At 30.7% G+C, this 23,822-nt stretch overlaps 1 protein-coding gene across 1 annotated transcript in view; it reads right to left on the bottom strand.

The window, feature by feature from the left end:
- The window catches only part of LOC139514157 (exocyst complex component 5-like), a 38,246-nt gene that overhangs the window by 10,480 nt on the left and 3,944 nt on the right, over positions 1-23,822 (bottom strand). Inside the window, exons 3-12 of the mRNA XM_071302939.1 lie at positions 21,984-22,181; positions 21,575-21,642; positions 19,251-19,279; positions 18,063-18,172; positions 17,323-17,367; positions 15,421-15,561; positions 12,787-12,863; positions 12,021-12,131; positions 8,794-8,889; positions 8,116-8,284 (exon numbers count right to left, since the gene is read on the bottom strand). Of these exons, the coding sequence (XP_071159040.1) occupies positions 8,116-8,284; positions 8,794-8,889; positions 12,021-12,131; positions 12,787-12,863; positions 15,421-15,561; positions 17,323-17,367; positions 18,063-18,172; positions 19,251-19,279; positions 21,575-21,642; positions 21,984-22,181 (1,044 nt within the window). The remainder of the gene's footprint in view (positions 1-8,115; positions 8,285-8,793; positions 8,890-12,020; positions 12,132-12,786; positions 12,864-15,420; positions 15,562-17,322; positions 17,368-18,062; positions 18,173-19,250; positions 19,280-21,574; positions 21,643-21,983; positions 22,182-23,822) is intronic.

Consider the following 23,822-nt stretch of genomic DNA (forward strand, 5'->3'; position numbering starts at 1 on the left):
ATACGACCGCAGAGGTCGAACCCTGAACAGTTGGGGCAAGTATGGACAAAACATTCAAGCGTTATACAGCTCTGAATTTGGATTGTGATCAAATTTTTGACAATACATGGGTTTTTTTTTACACAAAACAAATGTCAAGATTTTACAAATCAATTAAAGATTTCTTCTTCAAACTTTTAAACTAAAATTAAATAGTTGACACAGCATAGGTTTCTGACACAGAATGAATGTGGTCTAATGAACTTAAAAGTTTTTTTTTGCCTTTGAGCAATTCACTATGCTGTTGAATATTAATCCTCTCAAAAAAATGTTTGAAGAAATTTTCTTTTTATTTATGAAATCTGAAATGAGAAAAATTTAACCCCCCCCCCTTTTTTTTCACATCCCCGTTTCCCTTTTTCCAAAACTGATATCAATTCAAATTTCTAATGGAGTTTGCAACAATAACTACTCTTTTAAATACATCATAAAATATTAAAATGTAAAATAAAGTGCTTGTTATCACTGAATGGTAAAGATTGGTTGGTAGTAAAAGTGAATATACATTGTTTATTGTATAAAACAATAAAAAAAACTTCATCAGAAACATTTTATATTGGCAAATTTCCAATGAAGTTATTTACATAAAGTTATTGGCAAATAAAAATAGAAAATGACATCATAGTCATGTCTGGCAAATGTCCAACATACACTATCTAAAAACATTTTAGATAAGATAAGGAAAAAAAGCTTCATCAGCAACATTTTATATTGGCAAATTTCCAATGAAGTTATTTACATAAAGTTATTGGCAATTAAAAATAGAATATGACATCATAGTCATGTCTGGCAAATTTCCAACATATATTATCAACTACTATTCTATACAAAGAAAGATAACTCCAATTGAAAATTAATTGCTATTGCACAATATTGTGCAATTAGATATTTCTTGCTATTGTGCAATACTGTGCAATTGAAAATTTCTTGCTATTGCACAATACTTGATATGGAATCCTGATTTGGACCAACTTGAAAACTGGGCCCATAATCAAAAATCAAAGTACATATTTAGATAAAGCATATCAAATAAGCCCAAGAATTTAATTTTTGTTGAAATCAAACTTAGTTTAATTTTGGACCCTTTGGACCTTAACGTAGACCAATTTCAAAACTGGACCAAAAATTAAGAATCTACATACACAGTTAGATTTGGCATATCAAAGAACCCATTTTTTCAATTTTTGATGAAATCAAACAAAGTTTAATTTTGGACCCCCATTTTGACCAACTTGAAAACTAGACTAATAATTAAAAATCTAAGTACATTTTTAAATTCAGCATATCAAAGAACCCCAAGGATTCAATTTTTGTTAAAATCAAACTAAGTTTAATTTTGGACCCTTTGGACCTTAATGTAGACCAATTTGAAAACGGGACTAAAAATTAAGAATCTACATATATAGTTAGAATCGGCATATCAAAGAACCCCAATTATTCAATTTTTGATGAAATCACACAAAGTTCTATTTTGGACCCTTTGGGCCCCTTATTCCTAAACTGTTAGGACCAAAACTCCCAAAATCAAACCCAACCTTCCTTTTATGGTCATAAACCTTGTGTTTAAATTTCATAGATTTCTATTTACTTATACTAAAGTTATTGTGCGAAAACCAAGAATAATGCTTATTTGGGCCCCTTTTTGGCCCCTAATTCATAAACTGTTGTGACCTCAACTCCAGAAATCAATACCAACCTTCCTTTTGTGGTCATAAACCTTGTGTTAAAATTTCATTGATTTCTATTAACTTATACTAAAGTTATTGTGCGAAAACCAAGAATAATGCTTATTTGGGCCCTTTTTTGGCCCTTTATTCCTAAACTGTTGGAACCAAAACTCCCAAAATCAATCCCAACCTTCCTTTTGTGGTCATAAACCTTGTGTCAAAATTTCATAGATTTCTATTCACTTAAACTAAAGTTATAGTGCGAAAACCAAGAAAATGCTTATTTGGGCCCTTTTTGGCCCCTAATTCCTACAATGTTGGGACCAAAACTCCCAAAATCAATCCCAACCTTCCTTTTGTGGTCATAAACCTTGTGTTAAAATTTCATTGATTTCTATTCACTTTTACTAAAGTTAGAGTGCGAAAACTAAAAGTATTCGGACGACGACGACGACGCCAACGTGATAGCAATATACGACCAAAAAATTAAAATTTTTGCGGTCGTATAAAAACTGCAAAATTTCCTTAAAATTACTAGTTCTGGGGCAGCAACCCAACAACAGGTTGTCTGTTTTGTCTGAAAATTTCAGGGCAGATAGATCTTGACCTGATAAACAAATTATCCCCTGTCAGATTTGCTCCAAAGGCTAAGGGCAATAACTCCTTAATGGGTTAACTGACAATTTTGGTCATGTTGACTTATTTGTAGATCTTACTTTGCTGAACATTATTGATGTTTACAGTTTATCTCTATCTATAATAATATTCAAGATAATGAGCAAAAACTGCAAAATTTCCTTAAAATTACTAATTCAGGGGCAGCAACACAACAACAGGTTGTCCGATTTGTCTGAAAATTTCAGGGCAGATAGATCCTGACCTAATAGATTATTTTACACCATATCAGATTTGCTCTAAATGCTTTGGTTTTAGAGTTATAAGCCAAAATCTACATTTTACCCCTATGTTCTATTTTTAGCCATGGCGGCCATCTTGGTTTGATGACTGGGTCACCGGACACATTTTTTAAACTAAATACCCCAAAGATGATTGTGGCCAAGTTTGGATTAATTTGGCCCAGTAGTTTTAGAGGAGAAGATTTTTGTAAAAGATTACTAAGATTTACGAAAAATGGTTAAAAATTGACTATAAAGGACAATAACTCCTAAAGGGGTCAACTGACCATTTTGGTCATTTGACTTATCTGTAAATCTTACTTTGCTGAACATTATTGCTGTTTACAGTTTATCTCTATCTATAATAATATTCAAGATAATAACCAAAAACAGTAAAATTTCCTTTAAATTACCAAGTCAGGGGCAGCAACCCAACAACGGGTTGTCCAATTCATCTGAAAATTTCAGGGCAGATAGATGTTGACCTGATAAACAATTTTACCCCATGTCAGATTTGATCTAAATGCTTTGGTTTTTGAGTTATAAGCCAAAAACTGCATTTTACCCCTATGTTCTATTTTTAGCCATGGCAGCCATCTTGGTTGGTTGGCCGGGTCACCGGACACATTTTTTAAACTAGATACCCCAATGATGATTGTGGCCAAGTTTAGTTTAATTTGGCCCAGTAGTTTTAGAGGAGAAGATTTTTGTAAAAGTTAACGACGACGGACGCAAAGTGATGGGAAAAGCTCACTTGGCCCTTTGGGCCAGGTGAGCTAAAAAGCAAATTTTAATAGGTAAAGTGTTGAAATTTGATCTGAAATCAACTTTTAATTTTTAAATCAGTGTTTATATAAAAAAAAAAATGAAAATGTGTTTTTGATTGAATAAATACAACATCACATGCAGTTTTATAATTACTTATTTGTACATGTATTTCCATCATTGACAGTTCAATTTTTTGTTCAGGTAAATTAATCAGTGAGTGATAGATTTCTCTTGCAAGAAATTTAAAGGTCCCATTGCATAAACTAAACAGAGAACAATAGCTATTGTATTTGTTAGATGGGGCAATATAACTTACAAAAGTTTAAATCGATAGGTAACTTGCAGGTGAATCTGTGGAAAACTATGATAGGGTTCACAATAATTGTTTAATGCAATCTGAAACCACAAAGATACATGTTTATGACTCAGAAGTTTTGCAATGAAATGCAGTGTTAACATCTTACAGGTTGCATTTCTGTAAATATTGACAATGCATTTTCACATAGGAACTCCTTTTAGGGCTAAAACTGTACCACTTTTACTATGAAGTTTTGAAAAAAATCATATCCTCAATTGGAAAGTTCATATGCACAACTTATTTTTTTCAAAGGTCAAAATATAGGGCTGTGCGGCATATTTTCAACATTTACATGCCCCAAACTTCTGAGAGTTAATACTAACACTAAATTTCTTAACTACCCCTACCTTGACTGTAGGGTCACCACAGATTTCAATATAAACAATATTCACATGTATATTTACTGGTAGCATTCCCAAGTTGTGTCTCTATGAGATGCAACCTACAGATCAGAACTGGGAACCAATGTGTAAACAAAATTAATTATCTATGAATATTCTAAATCTCCCGAAAAGAGGCGTGGTTTGAGACACAGCTGTATTTACAAAGTGCAACCTACAACTGTCAAATTCAAGTAAATAAAACCTAATGTGACATATTACACCCTATAAAGAATCTTGCATTTGATTTTGTTGTGGAATCTCAATAAATAAGTTATGATTGCAAAATATGTTTAAACATATTTATAGCTATGAAATCTTTACAATTATGTCATACAAAACAGCATTATTGATACAAAAATACCATACTTCAATGATAGAACTTCATGTATTCTCCAACAAATTTACAAGGAATAAGCAAATCAATGTGTTCTTTTCTTTGAAATGTTATGCAAAAAGTCTAAATATTTGTTATTAATTCAAAAATTTGAAATCATGTCATATTCTGAAGCAGGAAGTAGGAAGTTTACTCTTTCTATAGATTGCATTACATTTTTACCTGCAAAGTGTTCTCACTCTGAGAAATTTAAACCGTAAACAAAAGGATCATCTTACATCAAATATTAATTTCAACAAGCAACAGCCTTTACAAGCATTGTACAATCTGCTAAAAAATATATAACAAACTTTTCTCAAGCATAATTTCAAACTGTTTGAGAGTTACAAGTTATATATATAGCATGCCTTTTACGAATTAACTTATTTAATTCACGAAAAGCGTAGCTTTGAGTGGATTAAATATGTTAATGAGTAAGGTGTCTCTACATATGATTTGTAACATTAATGGGCTATGACACATGTTAAAAGTTAAACCCTAACCAATGAAACATTTCTGCACTTTTAGATATGTCAATCAAATAGTGGCGTGATACTATATATATCTGATTTCAGAAAATTAATGTTAGTTGGATTTGTTTGTCCGATAAAGGTACGTTTAAAATTCAAAGAATTATTGCTGCTTGATTCATACTTGATAGTCTTGAAAAAGGGGGTGTCACCGGGTTGGGAGAGAAAAAGGGGGGAGGGGCTATGTAATGCAAACATTTATTCTATTATTTGCCATCAAAACATAAAAAAAGACTTGTAGTTTCAAAGGACCTTGTGGTAAAAAGGAAACATATCCCTAATACCAATTATGAAGGTAAATCAAAATGTTCTTTCGTTTCCCCAAAACGGGGGAAGATCGGTTTATTGAATGCTTGTTGAATTCATGTAAGGTACAGGAACATATGTTTGAAGCTTGTTCAATACACGAAAATAGAACTTTATGCGTGTGAAAAAAAAGATATTCTGATCCCCAATCTGATGGAAAGTTTTTTGTTTATTCTGGTCAAGCAGATGACAAAAAAATAAATTTTGAATCCAGACTTTCTCCATACCTTATAGTGTTAAATATTGAATAAAAATATCATTTCATTGATAGCGTTGAAAAGCTAAATAATATTTGTGCAAAAACAAATTTCCGACTGAGACAAAAACCAACATAGCCCCCATGAAGTTCAAATGGTTGCTCTCTAATTACTACTCCAAGGAGGTGGAGCTAGACTGTGCATTAACAACCTTTGAGATGGAAGTTAATGCACTGGATTAAGCTCCTCCCATTCTTTGCTTTTCAAACAAGAAGTTCTCTAAGACGGGATTCGAGAGTGAAATAACTTAAAAATCATTCAGTTAACGCACTCTGCTAAAAATAACCGCGTTAACTCACCACAAGATCAAAGGAAAATTTACAATTCATGTTACTAAGTGTTTTTTGATTCTCGTCATAGTTATTTTCAGGACCAATTTTCTTGAGGTAGAGGGAAACTGTAATGCTGGAAATGGTAAGTCTATTTTTAATTTATATTCAGAATTCCATATTTTGATTCAAACATGAATTGACTCCCATTTTTTGCAATAAGAGTTGTTGTTCTTAGGAATATTTAATATATCTATTCCAAATAATTGTTGTCATTTGTATAAGAAATAATATTTTTCCGTGTGAATTAAAACTGTTAAGAAACTAATCATAAAATGTACTTGAAAACCAATAACATACTTTCAATTGATTTTATTTAATAAATAGGGTAGACAATTATTTATTTTTTTGTAGTTTCCTTTATTTTTCTTATCATAATATTGTTGCACTGTACTAAACTGTATGAGATTTTAAAATAAATAGTTAAAATTATATTCTTGTTGGGTATATTTGGTATACTATTACAAGATACATCAATTGCAAGTCATATAATTGATTTGATATGACATGTTGGTGTACAGATTTTGTGACTGTCATTTTCTATTATAAGGTAAAACCACTTGTATAACAGAGGACCTACTCAATATGTTGATAAATAGACCCGGTACTGGTAGTAAACGCCAATTTCTGAAAATATCAAAATTCAGAGAAAGTTATCGATCTGTGTCTTATACGCTTTCGTGCATGATCAGTCGAAGTTCTGCACCAAAAATTAGAAAACTCTGTGCTAAAACACTTTCCTAATTTTGTGGGCATCTTCTTGTCTTTTTAAAATGACAGGTAGAAAATACAATAAACATATACAAATTGCAATAAACATTTGAGCAAATCACAGCAGAAACGAGACGGAATCTGTAGATTAAGTATTTATGCCTTGATATTTTGAACCATTACTAGGACTTTTCTACCACAACTAAGTCCTCTTTTTTAACCAATAATGTTAACACTGGATTTTAACAAGAAAAACATTAAATGATTTAAATTTCTGAGGATTTGAGTTCACATTCAGTTTTCTTGGGATTTTCTTGTTACAAAACTCTGGACTTGATAATCCTTTTCGTTCTTCTTTTTCGTCATGTAGTTAAACCACATACTCTATACAATATTGGTTATGATGGTTATAATAATGGAAGAAAATATTATATAGGTTTCATAACGAGTGAACATTTGGATATCACTTGATATCAACTCTCGTTAATTGATTTTAATATACTAGTAATAATAAACGAGCCTTTATAGAGTTTATTATATTAATCAAATTAAGTAACCAAAGTTGATATCATATATCCAATTCTCAAGAGTTGTTAAATCCATTTCTCTTATGGTCAACAGTCTTATTATGTTAAATTAAAATTCAGCAAATATAGTCTTTCCACATACCAGTATGAATTCATTTGCCCTTTTTTGGCATCACTAGACTTTTTAAAACTTTTTGTATGCTGCAGTATGTAATAGAATTTTACAAATAGAAGATTTCCGGGTGAAAGTGTAAGTGTTTTGTGTATTATCAAAGACATCAAAAATATCTGTTTTCTGTTCTTAGGTTGAAAATAAAATGACAAATTCAAAAATTGGATAACTATGGTTTTCTGAACATTGGTCTTGAGTTGTCTTATGGTGGATATTTAAAAAAAAACATGTTTTTTGCATAAATATTATATAAAAGATATTTGATAAAAAAATCTAAAAAAAAGTTGAGCAACTAATTTCACAAATATCTTCAGATTTTAGAGAAAATTATGAACATTTCCACATAACATGTGGCCATTTTTTTGTGAAACGAGGCCAGGATAACTCAGTTAATGCTGTCTACTGTAAAAGTTTTAGAAATTCTGTTATATATTCTAATTGATAAAAAAAAAAAAATTCTTGAATTTTATTGATTATTGACAAATAGCAATTTTTCTTGTTGTTAATCAATTATCAACCTCCGGGTGGACGAAATTTCTAGATTGTCCACTCTGTCCACCCATAGGAGTTGACATGCAATTTCTTTTGTTGAATCAAGACTTTATTGCAGATAAGCGTTTATAATCAATATTTTTACCCAAAAAAAGAGACTATAGCAAGAGTGGGCACAGGTAATATGTTCACTGTGGGCAGTTGGAAAAAGCAAAATCAATAAGGGCTGTTGTGTAGCAAAGATGTATTTTTAGAGTGCCTTCTTCCACACATGATATAAATAAATTGAATAGATCAAATTACATACCACATGACATCTTTTAAATGCATTCTTTGATTCCTGTAGGATACTAATGGTAACTTCCTGTGATAGAAATGTTTCCCCGCCATAATTCTCAATCGTTGGACCTATATTTATTCCTGTCTTTGTCATTGTACCAATCTTTGCTTGTAAGTCCCGACGTAATTCTGTTATACTAAAATAGATAATTCAAATAGTATTTTTTTTGGTTCAAAAAAATAATTTGACAGGATCCAAATGTGCAGATGTTTTATATGTTTTCTTCTAGGACAAAATATTTGAAATTGTTTTCACTACATTTATAGTGAGTTTCATAGTAATTCACATTCATATTCACATAAATGTTTGATATAAAATTAAGGAGATGTGGTATGATTGCCAATGAGACAACTATCTACCAAAATTAAAATGAAGTGGATGAAAGCAATTATAAGGAAACAGTACAGCCTCCAACAATGCAAACAACCAATAATATATGGTCAGTTATAAAAGCCATCGACATGAAAAATATGAAACAATTCAACTGAGAAAAGCTAACTGCCCTATTTATAACAAAACAATTTAAAAAAAAACAAATATGATCGGCTTGAACCAACGACAACCACTGAACTACAGGAACCTGACTTGTTTGAGAAAAACTATTTCTTTCTTCAATTGTATAAACTCTACTGTAATAAATCTTACCCTCCTGATTGTATCTGTTTCTTTTGGTGGCCATTCACTTCATAATATCGTTGAAGATGGGCAGAACATCTTTCTTTCAAGTACTTTGTTTCAAACCTAAATGATATGGTTTGACACAATGACATATGCTATCACTTTGATATGGATCTTACACTGCTAAAATTAAACTCAAACTGCACAGAACCATGTGTGAAAAAAATTGTATCTTGACCGAGTTAAACTTTGTCCATCAAATTTAGTATGCACTACATTTATAGTGAGTTTCATAGTAAATCAATATTTGAATGCAAACAAACAAGAGATAAACAAGATGGTGGAATTGAGGAAGTATCATCAATGATGAATTTTATTATAAAAGGGTTAAACTACTATTGCACTAATATTAAGGAGTATATTGCAGTATATCATGTAGGACACACAAAGCATGCATGTGCAATGATATACTGATTGGGACAATATTCCTTAATATTGGTGCAGCAACTCTCTATACAAAGACTAACAAATTAACCTAGATTTTTAACTTGCAACCTTTCATGTAAATAAAAAAATAAAAAGATGTCGTATGATTGCCAAAAAAAACAAAATTCCACCAGAGACCAAATAACATAGAGGGTTAGCAACTGTAGGTCATCACTCGACCTTCAAAAATTAGCAAACCATATGCTGCAATGCAAGTTGTATAAGTCACACAATTATTGTTCAACTTTTGGAAGAGCAAAATATTACATGATAAATTCCACTATTAAAAGTACATATGAACTTTTGAAATTAAATTGAAGGCATTAATATTGTATGTGTATGATAGATTTAATCTATGTTCAGGATCTATTCTGAAATAAGTGTAAAATTTCTTATTCTTAGAATTTATGATTAAAATCTATTATTTTTTTACTGCTACAATTACAAGTTTATTAATAAGACCACTCATATAAATTTGATAAAGACTGTTTCTGTAACAAATGATGTTTTCATTAATTGCAATTTCATAACACCTTTATGACGTCAATTAAAATTTGAAAAATTTAACTTTAAAGATTGTATGCATGAAATTGCTAAAAAAAATCAATAATGACAAAAATAAGTATGAAAACAAAATAACAAAGTATTCAGTCTCAATATTAAGTAAAAAACACATATTCATTGAATATGGTATATCAGTATGTGCTGTGTCATGTGCAAATATGTAAAAATTCGCTGTCCAAATTGAAATATTATGTTTGTGTTAAGAAACTGTTAGGTAGCCAAAAAAAAGTTTAATCTGAATTTTCAGTCACCAATTTCTTTTAAGCAATGTACTTTGTTTAAGAATTGAATGCTTCTTTTTGTAAATTCAATGGGGTGTAAAAGTGTTGACTGAAATACATTTTCTATAAGGGGCGGAAGCACTTCATTCTAAAAATGTGCACATGGTCAACGCTTTTTCAACCCTTTGAAATTACAAAAAGAAGCATTCAATACTTATAATTACATTTTTAGCTAGGATTATGAAAACGGGATTTCTATCAAGTTTTTCTTTAATTTACCAGTGCACTTTATTGTGGGACCTCGTGTCATCATGAATGTTACTTTTCATTATATAATGAATATCTGTTTCAGAGGGATGCGAGATTGCTGTTAGCCAATCAAAATAATGTATCATAATGAAACATGCATGCAATGTCATTATTTACATATAATGACATGCATTTCTTTTGAAATCAAAATTTTTGAAGTAAAATACATTAACACATTAACCTTACACTAAACTATGGAGAAGACGGAACTAAATTGAAAAACTTTTGTTTAATCCATTTGTTTGTACAATAAAATATGTTTTAAACTAAACTAAACTAGGTTCTGTTATGAAATATATATATATGTTTGTTTTTTTGGGTTTTTTTTAATGATTGCCCTAGTGTTTAGGACCTCTTGTTCATGTTTGTGTCTGAGGAAATAAAATATGTTGTCTTGTCTTGTTATCAAGGGCAATCATTAAAAAAACCCAAAAAAACAAACATATATATATTTCATAACAAAATTGACTATTTGTAAAAAATTAGTTATCATATGAACAACTATTTCTGCTGTAATTCATGATTATCAATTAATTATGCATAATGATGAGGTTTTAATGACTTTCATCAGTAAATAAAGTCAATACATTTAATGAATATTATATGTCATCAACCTGATAAAACTTAACCTAACTACGTCAAAATAAAATGTAATAATTATTATCCCTATTTTACGTAATTTTCCTTTGAACTTACTGGCTGATAATTTCCTTTCACAGCACAGTATAGGGATTTGAAAAATTATCACTAGAAACTAAGGCAGCACTTGCAAGTTGTCAATGAAATTAACAACGTCATCATAGGTAGAATAGCTATAAATAGATTATCATTAGTCATCTCAACTCAATTGCTTTTCTCACTTTCGCTGTCTTGGCTCAAAGCTAAAAAATCCATTCTCGTTATAATGATCAACAATAACCTATACAATGTCATAGCTTCATTTAACTTTTTTTTTTTTTAAAGTTGAGCAAATTATGTCTTTGTTTTCATTTTATCTGTGTTTGCTGTTTCAAGGTCATTAACAGTATAAAGATCAATATCCTGTATAATATTTTGTGTATGTAAAAGAAACATAAGCTGCAAAATCCCAAACAACATGTTACTGGTGTTTATAAGTAAAATTTCCTTAAGTAACAATAAACAATGCATGGAATGGCTATAAAATATCAACATTTTGTATGCATTTTAAAAATTTAAACCATCAACATGATCTTAAAAGATTGCTGATGATCATTTGACCCAAAACTAATAAATGTTGATTCTTATGAAAGCATAATTAATAGTAAAATGACCATTTTAATATGTCTGTTTGACTTCATGTTATAAAAAATTAAACCTTTATGGAAAATAATAATCTATAACTTTCATATCTGTTATAAAGCAGTATTTTCCAGTACTTTTTTTAGCAGTATTTTACACATGATATACTAAAAAGTGATTTGTATACATACTGTAAATTCAGAAATTATTGCGATGTTTTATTTATTGCGAAAAATGCGTCAGGGTGATAATCGCAAAAATATAAACATGCATTTTGAAATTTTTGATATGAATTAAACAGGATTTTTCTCAATATCGCAAAAATTTAAATCGCATTTTAGTCTCAAATGACAAAATTTCAATAATTTCTGAATTTACAGTAGTGATATCCTTAAGATATATTTATCTGCTTACCCTATATAAGCATCAAGATGTTTGTGGAATATGCTTTTAGTAAGTTTTGCTAGAAACAGACTGTCATTCCCCATTTTGAATTGTGACAACTCTTCTGATAGCTTGATTGTTCTGTAACGTAAGAAAAAACACTCACTGTCAACTTATATACTATTGAATACAGTTCTATTTCTTATACATTTCATAATCATTTTTAATTTACATCTCCTTTTCTGAATTAACCATGAAGAAGGCCTAATACTTTATGCTAAAACAATTGTTATAGACCCAATCAAATTTTTTCAGGGGTCTTCTCCCTTCCTCTCATTGAAGACATAAATAACAGATAATTATATTATTGTTAAAGGAAATTTTCTTTTCTTGTAAAATATACCAAAACAATCTTTATCTTCACTATAGGTGCAATATCCTAAATTCATTCCCTATTTGAATAAATTAGTTACTTTTTTACTTTGATAATTTTTATAAAAATAAATCCTTTGAGTCTTTGTTTTATATTTGATTTATTGCTGCTTCTGTGTAATTTTGATGACATTCTTTCCTACCTTTTATATTATATTAAGTATTCTATAAAAGCAGGTAATAAAAAAAAGCAATGCTTTTCAAATAAACAACTCAAATATTACAATGTACTTTAAGAGTAGTCAGAAAAACCAATACGACTTTTGAATTATAAATAGTACTTTTTAAAATTCAATGTTACATTATAATTACAAAATGCAATAAAAAATTAAATGACTTTACTTTATATTAAAGTTTCACTAACCTGGTATACAGTTTATACAAGCTATCTAAGTAAACCTCAGGATCTACTTCATTATCAAGTTTGGAATAAATGTATTTCTGAAGAGAAAAATAAAGTGTAGTTATTTTTTTCTCTATTTTAAGAATAAGACTGATGATTTTTATAGATTACCGCCTAACCCCTTGCTGCTTTTAAAATAAAAAACAGTGAAAGAAGCATGGCCACCCATTTTAAATTAATGAAGGAAAATTGTAGTTCTATGGATATTTTATTATGCTGTTTTGACAAATTTGCATACACCCCTACAGGAAATATGTATGTTGACTAACAGGTGATTTTTTTTTCGGACAAAAACAAGAATATGGGTTCAGCAGACCTTGATAATACATACCCGTTATAATGAACATGTCAACTAAGCTTCAAGTCAGGGCTTCCAAAACGGTCATATATTCCGGACATTTGATTAATGTCCGGTAAAAGTCCGGCTGGGCAAAGCATGAAACGGTCATATACATTTTACTTTTCAAGGCTTTTTCGGTCATTTTAACATAAGTCACGATCTTTTTGACCCAACCTTTTGCCTTTAACTTCTACACATTTCCGGTCATAAAAGTGACATGATGATTAATTACTATCAAAACAACCCCTACTTCAATACTTTCTAATTTTAATCAAGGCTAATCAGTTGTTGGACAGGTGATATCTACCTGCTCAGGTGACAGGTAAACTATGTTCATTACCGGACATCGTATAAATTGATCGGTCTATTCACAATTATTTTCTTACATTTCAGCGGTTTGTAGCTCATTGATTTAGTCCAAAAGATTAAAATTATAAGAAATTAGTTTATCTACATGATTTGATAAAAAAATTTAAAAGGTTTAAATGAAAAATCGTCAGAACTACGTCGAATAAACTAGAACACGTGTGCGCATGTGCAAAGGTGGGAAATTAAATTATGCATCCTTTATTTCTTCAAAATGCTAAAATTATCATTGATACCTGTATCTTAACGTTCATTTCAAGAATTTTGTTGAAGAAATAACGTGGAAAGATCTTCTTCACTCAGTCATGCTTTGCAAACGTACACGGATTTTACGTATCCGTTTACGGTCAATGTTTTACCATTGTCAAGTCAACATCCGGTTTTAGAAAAAAGTGATTTTCAAAACGAAAATGAAGTTTTTGACATGTCATTTTGCACAAATAAAGAGTCTATGGCAGATATGAGCACGCTGAAGTGCACACTTTGAATGATGCACTGCCAATTTAACAGTTTACATCCAAACATCCAAAACAAAGTAAAGTTTAAAATCGTTTTTTAATCTAATTTCATTATCATTGGAATGGCCATCTGATTACCATAATTGTGACTTAGTCTTAAGGGATTAAAATCGGGATCAGATATAAAATGTCCGGCTGGCTCAAATGTTTTTTGGAAGCCCTGCTTCAAGTTCATGTGATCCAAAACTTAAATCTGAGATTGTATGGACGTAACACTTCCAGCTTTCTATGTATATTTGAATGTGAAATGGTCAAAACTTGAATTTTGTCTATAATTTAAAAAGATCACATCACAATGAAAATGTGTACTTAATTTTATTTTTATTTTACCACAACTTCATGGTAAACAACTGAAACCCAAAACTTTCTAAACTGATCAGGATGAACCCAATGGACAGATTAATGGATAAACAGAAATGCACTTACCAGTTTATAATGTCCCACTCCTATCATGACAGATGATTATCTCAAATACAAAATTTGGATGTTGTTGGACACTTTCTTTTCAACAAAGAATTTTCAAAGAGAGGGAAGAGAATCTAATAAATTGCTTCGCTGAGCACAGCTGGATACGACCGCAGAGGATCCAACTCTGAACAGGTGGGGTAAAAATGGACACTATATTAGCACTTGGTACAGGTCTGAATTTGGATTGTAATTAAATATCTGACACATAATAGATTTCTGACACAGAATAACTGAAGTCAAAGAACTGGAATTGGTTATGTGATTTGAATTTATATTAATTTCTTTGCTTCTGTGCAATATGCTATGCTGTAACTTAATTACATAATTTAAGAGCAGTGTAAGGGAGGTAATTCAGACAAATTAAAATTGTGTTTGAATTACCTCCCTTACACTGCTTTAAAATTATGTTATCCATTAACCAGGACACTCTTGTTTTACCCCCTTTTTTGTGTGATTTGAATTTAACTGTTTGAGCCATAACCCCCAAAGCCAATTCTAACCACCCCTTTGTTGTATTGAAACTTATGGTATAATTTCAGAGAGATCCATACACCCTTCCACTAGAAAAATGCTTATTTTGGCCCCTTATTCTTAAACTGTTTGGACCATAACCCCAAAAACAATCCCAACTTTCATTTGAGGTCATAAACCTTTTGTTTGAGTTTCATCGATTTCTTACTTATACTAAAGTTATTGTCAGGGAAACCAAATGACAAAGTGATACCAAAATACGACTGCAAAATATTTTGCAGTTGTATAAAAATTAACTTTGTGTAGCCTTACCTGTAATTTATTGTGATAGATATTCTGTACAAACTTTGCCATGACTTGGTGTAGCCTTACCTGTAATTTATTGTGATAGATATTCTGTACAAACTTTGCCATGACTTGGTGTAGCCTTACCTGTAATTTATTGTGGTAGATATTCTGTACAAACTTTGCCATGACAGCATCATGATTACTGAAAACTTCTGTTATAAGTTCATTAGTTCTACTACAACATGGTACAATATCATCAAATAAGTCGGCTTTGTTGAATGCATTCTGAAAAATATAAACTTGAAGTTAAATTATGAATATGACCATTCTCATCCATTTGTCTCTAAATCAATTTTCCAATCTAATACAGACCTGGAATGGCAGCTCATGCCAATGTAATGCATGCCATTAGTGCTTTGGGATTTGAGCTTAGCTTTGCTTTTTTTTTTCCTTTCTTTATAAAAACTAAAATTAGCTAGCTATGATTTTATATTGCATGAACAGTATTATTTTATTTGCTTATGGCATGTATGTGCTTTTAATATCCTGATTCCTGCTGTAATGTATGTATGTTTTGTTTGCATGTTATTTGCCTGTGTGCTTGTGTGTAAATTATTATAACATCAATTTTAAAAGGTCACTAGAGCTTGTGTTACTTTGTTTACTATGTATCAACAATAAATAAAACTTTGATTTGATTTGTTTGATGTGCTTGACCTTTTGATTTTGCCATTTCATTTAGAATTTTCTTGGGAGTTCGGTATTTTTGTGTTTTTACTTTTAACTGTAAGTAAAGATGATTTTACAATAAGGAAACATTATTTCATGGCAGAATAAGTTTCAAATCAAAGTGGTGCATACTTGAAAAAATGAGTTTTACAAGTGAGAAAAAGAGTGGAGTGCTCACAAACTATTTAATCCTACTATGTTCAATGTGTGTCTGTCACATGACATAATCCAGACATTATGGTTGGTTGCTGTGTGTCTGTCACATAACATAATCCAGACATTATGGTTGATTGCTAGCTACAATTGTTTTTGGTAAGTAGAAATCAGGCCTCTTTTCCACGACTTTATTTTAGATTAAAATTGATTGCATTTACCCCAGTATACTGAATAGTTCATGGCTTACTATTAATTTTAACCCTAACTTTTTTTTTGTGATGTGCAGGACAGCCTGTCTGTATTTTTTTCTTTTGAATTGTATCATATTTTCTTGTCTTGGGATCTTTTGGGTTTTGCTCCTTGTTGACAGACATATAGAAAATATCATTGTTCATATCTTTGTGGTTAGATTTAAATGGATAAGAGCAGTAATTTTTGTCTCCCAAAATTCAATATGAAATATATAGTGCAAATATTAAAGGCAGTAAATGTTATGATAGAATAAGTCTTGAGAAAAATACTACAAATGGATTACACATTTCAACTTGACAATACCATGCTTTATGACAGATCTGATATCAATGGTTGATGGTAATCAATCCAGCAAAATTTTAAGAAAAACACCAATTTTAAATGTTAAAACAGGTGTAAACCATATTTCCATATTCATTTGTTAATAACAATGTTCTTTCTTTACAACTTCAGTTATGATTTCAAGATTTTATTTCAACAACCCAGACACAAAAGTATGCAACATAACCAAACACAAAACATAATATTATACAATATACAAAACGCAATATAATCTACAATGAGCAGTGTAAATACAAAAACATGAGGGATAGAGAGGATACAGGAGTCCAGGTTTAAAACAGTGGACTCATTTTTTTAATAAACAGAGACAAGTTTTTAAGTAACTCTATATGACATAGTATAAGCATACCATACATTTTAGCTTCACATGGATTATTCAAATAATATTGTGGAATAAAAAAAATTCGGAGATCCATTGTCGTGTCATTTTGACAAATAAAAAGATAGTTGAACTCATCTCAAACTAAACCAACTGTGCATTTTTTACATATACAATTATTTTGCTATGAAGCTATTATTGTTCAAAATATAAAATTTCTTTGAAATTTTAGTTTGTAAACAACTTACCCGCTGAGCTTCTTCAATAAACGCATCAATACACTGACCGTATCCCTACAAAACAGTGTTTGTCACATTAACATTTCTTTTCTGAAAATTACATTTCACAAAATGATTTTCTTCAAACATTTTGTGCACATACTTGGTAGATTATGAATAAATCACATGTTAGCTGAAGGTCATTGTTTTTTTTTAGAAAGTTCTAATCATACTCCTATCAGATTTAATGAATGAGTTACTGTAAATTCAGAAATTATTGCAAGGTTTTTATCAATGTGAATAATGCAACAAGGTGAATATCGCAATAGTAAGAACTCACATTCTGATAATTGAATCATAGATCTTTATGCTGATTTTTTTTATATCGCAATAATTAAACTAGAATTTTTGTCCGTTCATGAAAAATTGCACACAATAATTTCTGAACTTACAGTACCAGAATATTGGGAATACTCATGAATGTGAAAATCATTTAAACATGGGATTATAAACCACAATACAAATTTATTGAAAGCCCATTTCTTTAAAATAAAAGTGAGATTCATTAAATTTGTTCAGTAATCAAGTAAGTTAATATACAAATTAATATTTTTGAGATTTTGAGAAAAAGAAGCAGTTAGCTGGCAAATTTATTGTTGGAACTACATTGATTAAATTACAGGACTTTGAATACCAGATAAAAAGGAAAAAGCAAGTGTTCCAAAAATCCTTAACATTCTATTATGATACAGATTTTAATTATAACAAACCTTAAAATTAGATAAAACCATAGCAACCCTTTTCATTTTCTTCTTATCCCCTTCAGTGTGAGCCTTTGTGAATTCCTTGATCAATTCACTCTCGATGTTATTGTATTTGTCTGGAATTAATGCAAATACAACATTAATGCAATGTTTGGTGATCATGAATTATAATAAAAATGTTAAGGTGGTACCCAACACTTTAGCTAAAATTAATTTGGGTCGTTTAATTTTCTTAAAATTTTGACAAAGTATTTACTTTGACCCTTTTACTAAAATATAAAAATTTCAAAAAATTTGAACATACCATTTTATCAGAAAAATTACACTGGTTGTATAGCAGTTTGACAAACACTTATTTTGATCATTGAGAATCTTAATATTCCCTTAACAACACAATGTAATTAAAACGTTTAGCTGTAGTGTTAGGTACCACCTTAAGGGGACAACAAAACAGACCAAGCAAACTATTTCTTATTCATTCAAGTGTGTTTATCAAATAAATTACTATTAGTTAACAACAAATGAATAAAAAAAATTATTGCAAACCTTATTATACAACATCATATATATATATGCAGTTTTGTGATTTAATACATGTATTTTCATCAATTTGGAAGATAATTTTCTCATCAAATAAATAAATTGACAGATTTTAACAATAATTATAATATTTATTCAATGGGACAATAGAACAGACAAAAGTTTAAATACCTTGACCAAGGGGAGATGACTCTGTTTAAATACCTTGACCAAGGGGAGATGACTCTGTTTAAATACCTTGACCAAGGGGAGATGACTCTGTTTAAATACCTTGACCAAGGGGAGATGACTCTGTTGAAAACTTTCATATGGATCGCAATAATGTTTTTCTAAGTTTCTTCCTCATATTTAGAAACTAACTACATTTTTTATTGGATTAAAGAATTACAGAGAGGCAAAACATGTAATCATATGTGTAATTTTAATAATAAACATACAACTAACAAAAACATATCATTGGTTTTAGATATTAGATACACATGTTGATCTTAAACATATTTCAAATATCTCTCTCCATGGCAGTAAACTTGCAAAGGTTCATGGTCTTAAAATAAGGGGCTCACAGATTATATCTCATAATTATTTGACATTCGGTGAGGTTATCATTTTACACCTTTGAACTGATTATAAATTGAAACTGTTGTAGATACATACCCCAAATTTTCTTTCTTGCATTGTCATAACTATACAAATGTAAAAGAAATTGATTTAAAAGTGAAGTGAAATGATACATTTACCTAACAATAAGAATATTAGAATAAAAAGAATTTTGTTTATTCAAATTCAATACATCTAAAACTTTTAAGTGTACAGCTAAGGTTCTGTGTTGAAGACAGTACTTTGACCTATAATGGTTAACTTTACAAATTGTGACTTGGATGGAGAGTTGTCTCATTGGCACTCATACCATATCTTCTTATATCTTCCGGTACATAAATATGTCTAGTCAAATAAAAATCTCAAAGTATATGTTAGAGAAACTATGTATCTATAGAACTTCAATAATGTGTTGAAGCATGATATCATACTGATATCATATATATCCTTTGCTTATTCTGGATCAGTATTATGGAATGGACAACCACACAAAATGCGTAAAGCTCAAAACACTTTTACTTTTAAGCAAAGTATCAAGAAGTACCTACATGTAACACAACCCTGATAAGAAATGTTTGCTACAATGTATTTGTATATTTTTTATTTTCATTTGATTTTTTGGTTTCATGTATACAACTTAAACAGCATTATATCTTATGTTAATAACAATACATTGAACTACTTGACAGTAAATTAACTATGTGTAAATATCTGTTTTGATTGTATTGTAATTTGTATGCGAGGGCCTCAGGGAAGATTAGTTTATTGTAACTAACTGAGTTTACCCTCTTTAAATAACAATTTATTATGATATATTCAATTTCAATGTATTTGCTATGTATGTTGTTCTCTTGTACACTCAATGTGTCTGAGGTTAAATAAAGGATTTGCATCTTTGAATCCTGAATCTTGACTATTTCAATGTCAAACATCATAAAACACATGGGTGTACCCAAGCCCTTATTAAGGTTTATCTTGAGGGAGTAGTTACTCACACTTACATTCAGAGTAGTGAAGAAATGACCAAAAAAATTGACAGAACATGGAGAAATGCAGAAAATTCATGAAAGTAAATTTGACAGATAGGATAATTAAATATCATAAAATCATTAATGGAAATGATTACTGCAAATTCAAAAATTATTGCGTGCATTTAGCATTGCTATTTTTCAAGAATGGACAAGAATGCAAGTTTAATTATTGCGATTTCAAAAAAAAGGGAATGTAGATCTATATCTCAGTTATCAAAATGTGAGTTCTTATTAATACAATACTCATCCAGTCGCATTATTCCCAATAATAAAATAACAGCAATAATTTCTTAGGCACAGGAAAGGTGTACTGACATAAGAGGTCTCTAAACACATTAACTCCAAATGGAGCTTTCCTTAGTAGAAGCCATATAAATTATGTGTATCAGCGGAGGGGGAATGTAAAAGCATAAAAATATAGTAGATATGCCAATACACATAATTAACATTGCCTGATGATGTTTCATAGCCTGACCAGTTTCGGTCCAAACAGACCTTCATCAGAATATATTCTGCCTCTGATGAAGGTCCTTTTGGACCGAAACGGGTCATGCTATGATACAAACAGTCAGGCTATGAAACATCACCAGGCGCTGTTAATTATGTGTATTGGCATCTATAATACTAAAATTACGATTTGTCAGCCGTCATCGGGTAAAAACGACAAATCAAAGAATTCAACTCTATATAAAACTAATATAGAACAATGGTGTAGATTAAAAATTACACCACTCCAGACCCTTTTGTTTTCAACATAATTGATATTGCCAATAATTAACAAGTTCCGGGTCGAATCCGATACCGATACCAATAGTATATTCACCTGTTACCTATTACCTTATCTGTACGTTCCGCATTTGACAGGCGCACCGCCAAACGGTGTATTTAGGATTTTGCTATATACACGGGTCATAATCAAAGGGCTGACACTACTAAATTATATCATTGTCAAATTGTTCCCTATTGTAGTGTTATTCATCAATCAGCAAGACTTTCTAAGATAACTAATATAGGACAATGCTGTTGATTAAAAAATACTCCATTCCTGGATAGCCAGGACCTTTTGTTTTCCAACTAATTAATATTACCAATAATTGATAAGTTCCAGGGTTCAAACAGAAAGATTTGAAAGCAAAAAAAAAACTGTGTATCTTATAATCGACATGACTTTATCAGATGACAATACCAATTACTAAAATAAGGCTTAGGCATAGTTATTTACTTTAAGTCAGTCACGGACCCGCGATATCACAGGTGTGTACTTGTATCTACTAATTTTCAGCAACAATTTCTGAATTTACAGTAATAAAAAGATAATTTTAATCATAGAAGACACTTCAGTATTAGTACCTTTCATTTGATGGTAATTCTAATGCCACATGATATAATTTCTGTATGATGTCTGCAGCTTGCTCTAACTGAAATAATACAAACATTTATTTTAATTTAATTCCCGAGGAAGTAGGAAAATTTGTCAATGCTGACAGTACAATGAATAATTATCAAGTAATTTTAATTAATGAATCTACCTTTGTTAGGCATATTTAATCAGTGGCTATAAATAATTAAACCAATTATTTGAAATATATTTCCTTGTGCAATATAAAATTGAAACTGATTAATAAAAGTAGTTAACCTAGAAAATAGAATAACTTAAAAAAAACCAATACAATTAAAACAGAATTTCTAATAAGGTATGTGCATCTAACAGCTATTGACTTATATATGGCTCTCTAATTAACTTAAGATAAGATCATACCTTGGCAGGGTCTGTGAAGAGATCTGATTTAGGTGGACCATCAGATAAGAATTCTGACATGTAGCTCATTAACTTTTTAGCTTCGACTGCCTTGGCTCTGGGATTATTTACACCTTCTAGTTGGTCTCCCAAGTGTACTACTTTGGTGGCTACTAAGTTTATCTTCTCATCTAAAACTTGGAAGTGGGAATATGTTGACTGCAAAAAAGACAATAAATGAAATAGCATTGTTTTTAAACTTTTGTGGTTGTTGCAAACCTAAGAATGATTAATCTTTTGTACACAAAAATAAAAAAAATGATCTTTTACAAAAACGGCATCTTTGATCTCAAACAATGAATGACATTACAAATGTTACACAATCATTCTACCTGTACAAAGTAAAAAGAGTCAATATCCATGTTGGAGGCTTAAATTTGATTTTGACAAGGTGCATTAAATGATCTTAATTATTGACAAGGGTTATATATTTTCCTGCCAAAGGTTGTAGGTTCTCTCCAAGCAAACTCATGCTTCATCCACCCATAAAAACTAGCCACCATCATATAGCTAATCATGAGGAAAATAGTGTTAAACACCAATTATCAATCTATTTATAATTTATTTTCTGTTTGAATTTTTTTTACACTAGTCATTTTTGAGGTCCCTTTATAGCTTGCTGTTTGGTGTGAGCCAAGGTTCTGTGTTGAAGACCAAACTTTGACCTATAATCATTTTATGGTTTACTTTTACAAATTGTGACTTGGATGAAGAGTTGTCTCATTGGCACTCATACCACATCTTCTTGTATCTAATGGATGAAGAATTGTCTCAATGGCAGTCATACCACATCTTCTTGTATCTAATGGATGAAGAGTTGTCTCATTGGCAGTCATACCACATCTTCTTGTATCTAATGGATGAAGAGTTGCCTCATTGGCAGTCATACCACATCTTCTTGTATCTAATGGATGAAGAGTTGCCTCATTGGCAGTCATACCACATCTTCTTGTATCTAATGGATGACGAGTTGTCTCATTGGCAGTCATACCACATCTTCTTGTATCTAATGGATGAAGAGTTGTCTCATTGGCAGTCATACCACATCTTCTTGTATCTAATGGATGAAGAGTTGTCTCATTGGCAGTCATACCACATCTTCTTGTATCTAATGGATGAAGAGTTGCCTCATTGGCAGTCATACCACATCTTCTTGTATCTAATGGATGAAGAGTTGTCTCATTGGCAGTCATACCACATCTTCTTGTATCTAATGGATGAAGAGTTGTCTCATTGGCAGTCATACCACATCTTCTTGTATCTAATGGATGAAGAGTTGTCTCATTGGCAGTCATACCACATCTTCTTGTATCTAATGGATGAAGAGTTGTCTCATTGGCAGTCATACCACATCTTCTTGTATCTAATGGATGAAGAGTTGTCTCATTGGCAGTCATACCACATCTTCTTGTATCTAATGGATGAAGAGTTGCCTCATTGGCAGTCATACCACATCTTCTTGTATCTAATGGATGAAGAGTTGCCTCATTGGCAGTCATACCACATCTTCTTGTATCTAATGGATGAAGAGTTGTCTCATTGGCAGTCATACCACATCTTCTTGTATCTAATGGATGAAGAGTTGTCTCATTGGCAGTCATACCACATCTTCTTGTATCTAATGGATGAAGAGTTGTCTCATTGGCAGTCATACCACATCTTCTTGTATCTAATGGATGAAGAGTTGCCTCATTGGCAGTCATACCACATCTTCTTGTATCTAATGGATGAAGAGTTGTCTCATTGGCAGTCATACCACATCTTCTTGTATCTAATGGATGAAGAGTTGTCTCATTGGCA

Source organism: Mytilus edulis, chromosome 3, assembly GCF_963676685.1.
Source record: "Mytilus edulis chromosome 3, xbMytEdul2.2, whole genome shotgun sequence".
In the NCBI taxonomy this organism is placed as follows: Eukaryota; Metazoa; Mollusca; class Bivalvia; order Mytilida; family Mytilidae; genus Mytilus; species Mytilus edulis.